Here is an 8,939-nt window from a genome sequence, read left to right on the forward strand (position 1 = left end):
GGAGCGAAGACCAGCTCCGCCCACCAGGGGTGGTCCCAAGTCTCCAGGTCTCACCTGTCACATTTGCACTGTCTTGCGTCTGTATCGTTTTGTTCTATCTACTGTTGCACAGTTTTTTTGTGTGCAATTTTTGCATACTTACAATTTATGTAGTCCCGTGTTGATTGTCTGTTATATGTGGCACCATGGTCTTGGAGGAACGTTGTCACTGTGTACTGTACCACTGCACGTGGTTCAAATGACAATAAAGCCACTTGACTTTACTATTGCTCTCCATTAAAATGAAACTAGTATAAGAATTAAAGCTTGCATTTTGATTTAAGTCCCTTTGTGAGCAAACTTACATATTCCGCTGATCAAAGAATTACCTCCCCCAGTGTTCACCAAGTGACTTCACCTCACTTGGCTTTAAACATACACTGTTCTATCACTTATTAACATCATGTGTTTTATTGTTTTTGTTTATTGAAGTGGATTTTACAGCGCAACATGTATACACTGTATACCTGCAGTACTCAGCTCAACTTAGTTGTTGTTCACTTTAGCAGTTTACAGGATAAAATGCACGTTCACCATTCTCCCTTTACAGACTTCTGGATTAAATTTTTTTGAATCTGCCAATCAATGAGTCAGTTAATTGGCTCTTTTTTCAAATAATCTAGAAATGTATTTTTGCATAAACTACTGGCCTTTAGTAAACAGAGGCATGTACACTGAGGGATATTTATTTGAAGAGTTTCAGTCAGGTTTCAGAGCTCATCACAGCACAGAAACAGCTTTAGTGAAGGTTACAAATGATCTTCTTATGGCCTCTGACAGTGGACTCATCTCTCTGCTTGACCTGCTAGACCTTAGTGCAGCATTCGATACTGTCGACCATAATATCCTATTAGAGCGATTAGAACATGCTGTAGGTATTACAGGTACTGCGCTGCAGTGGTTTGTATCATATCTATCTAATAGACTCCAGTTTGTGCATGTAAATGGAGAGTCCTCTTCACACACTGAGGTTAATTATGGAGTTCCACAGGGTTCAGTGCTAGGACCAATTCTGTTTACATTATACATGCTTCCCTTAGGCAGTATCATTAGAAGACATAGCATACATTTTCACTGCTATGCTGATGACACCCAGCTCTATCTGTCCATGAAGCCAGATGACACACACCAATTAGTTAAACTGCAGGAATGTCTTAAAGACATAAAGACCTGGATGGCCGCTAACTTTCTGCTTCTTAATTCAGATAAAACTGAGGTTATTGTACTCGGCCCTGAAAATCTTAGAAATATGGTATCTAACCAGATTCTTACTCTGGATGGCATTACTTTGGCCTCCAGTAACGCGGTGAGGAACCTTGGAGTCATTTTTGACCAGGACATGTCCTTCAACGCACATATTAAACAAATATGTAAGACTGCTTTCTTCCATTTGCGCAACATCTCTAAAATTAGAAATATTCTGTCTCAGAGTGACGCTGAAAAACTAGTTCATGCTTTTATTACTTCCAGGCTGGACTACTGTAATTCATTATTATCAGGATGTCCAAAAAACTCACTGAAAAGCCTTCAGCTAATCCAAAATGCTGCAGCAAGAGTCCTGACAGGGACTAGAAAGAGAGAGCATATTTCTCCTGTTTTGGCTTCCCTTCATTGGCTTCCTGTTAAATCCAGAATTGAATTCAAAATCCTGCTCCTCACATACAAGGTCTTAAATAATCAGGCCCCATCTTATCTTAATGACCTTGTAGTACCATATCACCCTATTAGAGCGCTCCGCTCTCGCTCTGCAGGCCTACTTGTTGTTCCTAGAGTATTTAAAAGTAGAATGGGAGGGAGAGCCTTCAGTTTTCAGGCCCCTCTTCTGTGGAACCAGCTTCCAGTTTGGATTCGGGAGACAGACACTATCTCTACTTTTAAGATTAGGCTTAAAACTTTCCTTTTTGCTAAAGCATATAGTTAGGGCTGGACCAGGTGACCATGAATCCTCCCTTAGTTATGCTGCAATAGATGTAGGCTGCTGGGGGATTCCCATGATGCATTGAGTTTTTCCTTTCCAGTCACCTTTCTCACTCACTATGTATTAATAGACCTCTCTGCATTGAATCATATCTGTTATTAACCTCTGTCTCTCTTCCACAGCATGTCTTTATCCTGTCTTCCTTCTCTCACCCCAACCGGTCGCAGCAGATGGCCACCCCTCCCTGAGCCTGGTTCTGCCAGAGGTTTCTTCCTGTTAAAAGGGAGTTTTTCCTTCCCACTGTCGCCAAAGTGCTTGCTCATAGGGGGTCATATGATTGTTGGGTTTTTCTCTGTATCTATGAAGCACCTTGAGGCGACTTTTGTTGTCATTTGGCGCTATATAAATAAAATTGAATTGAATTGAATTGAATTAACCTGATAGGGAGATTCACTGAGAAACATGTCAGGTAGTATCTTGTATCTTTTGACAGTTATTTCACTCTCCTGTCTGCACTGAAGAAAGTGTCAAATTTCTTCTGAAAATCAGGGATTTCTCTGAGTTACAGCTGTCAGCTCAGTTTCATGAAAGTGGTAAATGAGTAGCTCAAACTCTGAGTGTGTTTTAAATGATAGTCTTCTTCTGAAAATTAACTACTCTTCTCTACTTTCTTATGTTAAGCCTGAATGACTCTTTTACCTTGGAGCAACACATGCTCATACTGAGATCAAATACACATACTCAGAATTTTCTGCCTATATAAAAAAGTATCAGTTTCCTTACAAGGGAACCTGTCAAGGGGATTTTATTAATGTTGAGACCTTAACTAGAGAAATAGTGAATAAAGTTTGGGTATTTTTCTGCTGTCCTGTAAAAGTAAAATAACTTTATAAATGTGTATCAGTGATATCAGAGAGGATTTGATGCCAGAGTTCTTAAACTTCTTCAGTTCAAGAACCAAATAAGTTGTTTGACTGCAGGAACAAGCCTTACTAAAAGGACTCTTTATTATTCATGCCATGTACCTAGCTGAGACAAAGCTTGGTGGATCAGAACCTGTAGTGAATACAATAAAAAAGCCACTCCTACAAAATCTTGTGGACTTTGTAGAGTTTAAAGGTAATTTGAGGTCTGCTTTGGGTTAGAGGGATTGAAGTAGACGTTCACTGTGAATGATTTTTGCCTGACCATGTTTGTGAAATTTACTCCTATATCTTCTACAACAAGTGATCAATTCAAATAGAAGAGATGTAATATTTAAGGATGGTTATCTGCAAAGAGAAGCATCAAAGAAACTAGAAAAGGTCTATGTTTGGAAAATTTGTCCTGCATCCCGGCACACTAATATCTATTACCATAAATACAGCCATTTTCATTACAGCATCTGTCATTCAGTACATCTGAGAGTCGATCAGATAACAATCCCTGTTGTCAGTTCTATCTTCTTAATGATTGGCTTTCGTAAAAAGAATATGTTTTCTATTGATTGATAGAGGAGTAATTTAATCATGGAGAGCAATGTCTGGAGCGCTCTGCATTGATTGGCGCCAATGGGTTTTTACAATGAAAAGCAAGGCCTGTTTAATAACCTGAGAAATTGTATTATTTTACTGTGAATCGCTGACAACAACAGCAATGTTTCCTCTCTAATTGCTATTCCAGGCTCTCCCCTGTCAGACTTTACTCAGACTTCAGAGTTACAGACTATCAGGAAAAACAAAACTGAGCAGCAGAGAGAGCTTATAATCAACAAGTCGCTACCAGTCTCTCTCCTCTCGTTATCTCACTGGCCTCAGGATGAACCCACATACACAGCATTCACGATGAAAAGTGTTTTTTTTTTTCTTGCCTGGTGTCAGAAATTTCTCGCAGTGTGTGGAGAGATGAAATGAAATGCAGTGAATTGGATTTGCTCTTGCAGCACTCCCAGGCTCCCACAGCCATGGAGCTGGTGACCGGAGTTTGACTTCTGCATTTGTCAAATCCTGAAAATAACTGATTCTTACAAAGAGAAGGAAAAGATGAGAGCTGCAGGACAAGACAGTGTACAAGACATTTCATTACGATAAAAGCTCTTCTGTCTTTTTCTATTTCTAATAATTCTTGAAGTAATCTGATTGGAATACAAGTCATTTCATTTCAGAAAATTGAAATTCTAAATAATTAATGTGACTTTAAAAAAAGCAGTGATCTTTCTATTCATTTAATTTCAACAATGTTGTAAAAATGAAAAATTAATATTTCATATGCATAAGGAAAACGAGGTACTTTATACACAGATTGAATATATAGAAGGATCTAAAATATTTTAGCTTTTCTTCAAAAAGAAAAGAAAAGAAAGTGTTACATTACACACTTTCTTTTCTGTTGCTCTATAATGTGAAAATAAAATCTTGAGTATAAAAAATATATCCCAAGACATCTATTAAATTACAGTTTTTCTGAATTGATGAAACACGTCTTGAAATCTCCACTCATTTTCTGAAAACCTTAAACACAAATCCAAAAATCTGAACTACATTCACAAAACCCCAGACTTCACAAAACAAACTATCTCCTCAAAATCAGTTATCCTGTGTTCAAAACCAAACAATGTGTTCACATCATACACAGCAAGTAAAAATATATAAGTCTCTACTGCTGTTGCTTTTAATTCCTAAAACAACTATGATATCTCTAACACTTACAGAAAGGTCCTTTATTACAATCAGAACACATAAAACAGTCAAAAATGAAACTGTATCTAGTTTTTGGACTTCTTCTATCAAAAACAACACATACATTTTGGGGCCGTAGCTTCATCACATGAACCTTGTTTGCTCTGGCTTATTTCACAGGCAATGCCTGGGAATGCTGGAATCTCAAGAGTGACAATGGGAAATCCTGAGATGGTTGACTAAGACAGAGAATGCTGAAAGAGACAGCCAAGTGACAGAGATGGGCGCTACAATAGAAAGGATGAGGACACTAGTTTGGAACGTACATGGCAGGGGTTAATGCAGGGTATTGCTCCTCCCTGCTGACGGACCTAATCAGCTGGGTGCAAGGCTGCTCCCCTATCACAGGAAATAAATCCAGAGCAGTGCCGAAGCTGGTTCTCCTTGGATAGATGGAGACATGAAAGGCCTCACTCTTTGACAATAAACCCCTCACAGACAGAAGACCAGACCAAAGCTTGGGGGCTCTCAAAGGCAAGAGGCTGTCAGTGTTGGGCCACTGGCTCTACTTTTTCTGTGAACAGAAAAAAAACATCCTTCACCAAAAGACCCAGATTGAATAGGACTTCTGAGCACACAGTCGCAAAATACTGGACACACTGGCTAGGCATTCAACTCTTAGCTCTATGAGGCATATCTGAGGCAAAGGTGGCTAAAAAGCTGCATGACACATCACTTGCTGCAAAATATTTCTGATGTTTTGGTGTCATCAAGATGTGACAGCAGTCAATGCGGCAGTGACACTGCTGGCGGTTGCAGTGAAGATCTCTTTATCTGTCACTGTGAGTGACAGGGCATCTGCATAAAGACAGTCATGACATGATGTTGGCTTGATATAAAATATCTCCCTCTGCTGTTAAAATGATAAATGGTCAGCTTTTACACACTATGGTCATCCACACTGTTATGTAGAGAGGTGTGGAGACATACTGTTCAGTCAAGTCAGAGTGATGTCTGCTGTTTTCCACTCCACTCATCTCTGCATAACACACATGTTCAGAATATGTACTCTCTATGTATCTCTATGTGCTGCAATATGAGTATTTTAATAATTGAAAACAACATTATTAAAATAAACCACAGCTCTATGTGCTGTGACTTCTGGATGTACTGTATTGGATTTCTGTCAGCTCAGACTACTTAATCAACTGCATCACAGCCACACATTCAGACCTTTAGCACATTTCTACATTTAACTGTAAACACATGAATCCTGTGTTTAATACAGCTAAGACAAGGAACAACACGGCATAAACTGAGCGGAGCTGCAGATGTCAACAAAAATGACAGTGGTAAACTTTGCCACATAAGACAGTGCAGGTGCACACACATACATAATCCATAATTGAGACATTCATGCTTTATTTTTCTGCAAATGAAGGGGAGACTAGTGTTGCTGCTCTGCTACTTTGCTTTGTCAAGCTAGCACAAAAGGCAGTTATGGATCTGGTCAATGTTTTAAATCAACTATCTGCACACTGATTTTTTTTCCTCAATAAAAGTCCTGTAAATGGAATTGATAGTGAAGTTTTTAATGCACTGTGCAATAAATTTACAACATGTGTTTTTGGTATTTTTGATGATATACTCATGGAGGTGGGCTTACATACCAGGAAAACAACATTTTACCCACTTTACGTTTTCCCTTATCATCTTCCTTGAAGACACAGAGCAAATAGATCGGGGTAGATTCTAGAGGTGGGAATCACCATACATCCCACGATACGATATTATCACAATACTTAATGCACGATACGATATTATTGCAATTTTTAAAAATATTTTGCGATATTCAGATTCTGTACATAAAGGTAAACTTTATCAGTATTCATTTTATCTAATATCAAAGTCTCGCACTCAGTCTTTCTCTCATTTCAGTCAGTTTTATTGTTGACAAACTGAACGGTTTGTATTACAGTCAGTGTTGGTCAAGTTACTTGAAAAAAGTAATTAGTTACTGATTACTGATTACTTCTCAAAAAAGTAATCCCGTTACTTTACTGATTACTTAGTTACTTAGTTACTTTTAAAAAACATGATACACTACCTGAATGCTTGATAAAGCAATAGACCTTTTGGGCCAATGCTATTTTTTCTGCATAATCCATCATATAAAAGTGAATCAAATGGAAAAGTGTCTTTTTAAAAAATTGTTTATTACTTTTAATCTTAACTTTATAAACAGTGCATCAAACAAAAATTAAATTAAATTCAACAGTCTTTGACTTTAATAAATTTGTTTAACATTTGAACATATTTCTGCACATTACACCATATTTTAAGAAAATAAAGGCTTAAACTGTATTTCTGCATACTCCAGCATATAACATAAATTATTTTTGTGTATACACACACACATCTTTTCATATAAATAAAGCAAAAAATAAATAAATAAAATTAACAAAAACATCTTTTAACAGTTGGTAAAGTGCAGAGAGGCATAATATTGAGATTACAAAAACAGAAAATGCTATTGCATGCTACATTCAGGCTGTTAATCCAGTCTCAGTTTGTGGCAACCCTGAAAAAGACCTGTTTTATTGTTTTCTTTTGGACTGAAACAGTGGTTATATCGCATCAGCAGAAGCTTCTCAAACCTTCTATCAGACATTCTGTTCCTTTTTGGGGAAAGCACCAATCCACCTAAACTGAACAGCCGTTCCACTGGTGCACTGGATGGAGTTGGACTGTTGTATTTCATGTACATCTTTTTGAGATTTGGGAACTGATTCAGAATCTCAAGCTCATAGCCTGACCTTAAAAAGTCAGTTATTTCTTTTTCTGCTGAGAAGCTTTCTGTGGGCTGATTCTGAAATTCAAAAAAGTCCATTTCGGCTGGGCTGGCTGAGATTTGGGACACATTAGTGTTCTCAGTTGCAGGAGCAGCTTTACGACACTCTGTTATCAGGAGCTCCTTCACATACTCTCTCCTACGCTCATCTCTCAGCCAACGAAGTTTAAACTTGGGACAAGTGGCCGCTGCGAGAAGTCCTTCTTGGCTGTCCAGAACAGCATCAAAACGAGTCTTGATGGCCTGTAACATACAATATGATGCAACTAAGAATAAAATTATTTTACTGTATAATTACCTATTGTCAATATTTTGTGGGCTTTACAGCTCTAAACCATCTATATTTTCTATTATCAATACTGTATGAGATTTAATTTTGGCTGAGGCTTTTGTTGATATTATGATTAATATTCATGATTAATGATGATCAATGTCCCTGATATTTAACAAGGGGTGAATATTTGGTCTTTTATTCTATCATTTTAATAATTGTACCCACTGCTTAAAACAAAGTATAACATCCACCCACTGTGAATGGTATAATAAATTTAACAAATCCACCCAAAGCAATTAATAATAATCTTACCTTTACAATGACATCTGGAAGGCTGGCTGTCATTCTAGAGAGGGCATCTTTCAGGGCAAGGGTCTTTGACATCAGGCTTGTGAGTGTTGGCAGTAAAGCCCCGTAGGTGCACTCATCCCCTTGTAAGATGTCCAGAGCCACTGTCAGGGGCTTCATCACAGTACAGTACTCTTTCAAGAACTGGTACTCCCTTTCATTAAGGCACTTGATTCCCAGTTTTACACACAGGGGATTAAGTTCATTCAAGGGAATTGTGATGATTCTAGAAATGGCCTCATACAGGGAATTCCACCTTGTGGATGTCGGTACCATTAGTTTCCTCCGACTGACTTCCTCCACCTGTTCAGAGGCTAATGTTGATCGACTTGCTTTAGTCCAAAGAGCAGAACATTTTGCAATGCTACTCCTATATACAGCCTTGGTGTCTGCACAGGAATTTAGATGTTTGTCAACATCGCTTGTTGAAATCAAGTTAATTGTGTGCGATGCACATCTGTAGTGTGGAGGGAGGCTGAACTGTGCATCACCAGATGCAGCTGAAAGAGCTTCTATGACATCAGTAAAGGTCGGTTCCTCGTCATCACCTTCTTCATTTTCAGATTCAGACTCCAAATGACAGGGCTGACATACTCTGAAAGCTTTGGCAAAATTGGATGCATTATCCGTTACAGTGGCAATAACTTTGCCTTGTAGTCCATATGATGAATGGATTTCTTCAATCTCTGCTCCAATTACATCATAGGTATGGCTGCCTCTAATTCTCTTGCATGCTAGAGCGGCCTTGTTGTGTTGTAATGTGGAATTAATCCAGTGAACTGTTACACCCATAAAACTTTTATTATTTACCGTCCAGATGTCAGCAGTGGTGGAAACAAACTCTGCCTCTTC

At 38.3% G+C, this 8,939-nt stretch overlaps 1 protein-coding gene across 1 annotated transcript; it reads right to left on the minus strand.

Annotated features, from left to right (window-relative positions):
- Positions 1-7,168: 7,168 nt before the first annotated feature.
- Positions 7,169-8,207, minus strand: LOC113009426 (uncharacterized). The gene is made up of 2 exons (XM_026147703.1): positions 8,052-8,207; positions 7,169-7,708 (listed from the first exon to the last, which is right to left on the minus strand). The coding sequence occupies exons 1-2, from the start codon at positions 8,205-8,207 to the stop codon at positions 7,169-7,171; spliced, it is 696 nt and encodes a 231-aa protein (XP_026003488.1).
- Positions 8,208-8,939: the final 732 nt, after the last annotated feature.

This window comes from Astatotilapia calliptera, chromosome 17 (genome assembly GCF_900246225.1).
Source record: "Astatotilapia calliptera chromosome 17, fAstCal1.2, whole genome shotgun sequence".
Taxonomy (NCBI): Eukaryota; Metazoa; Chordata; class Actinopteri; order Cichliformes; family Cichlidae; genus Astatotilapia; species Astatotilapia calliptera.

What these genes read in the sequence shown, in the direction of transcription:
- LOC113009426 (XM_026147703.1), bottom strand. Translation starts at nt 8,207, where the DNA reads ATGAAGCCCCTGACAGTGGCTCTGGACATCTTACAAGGGGATGAGTGC. An exon ending in TTCCAGATGTCATTGTAAAG is followed by an intron (nt 7,709 to 8,051) that starts GTAAGATTATTA and finishes TGTATGTTACAG; the next exon opens with GCCATCAAGACTCGTTTTGA.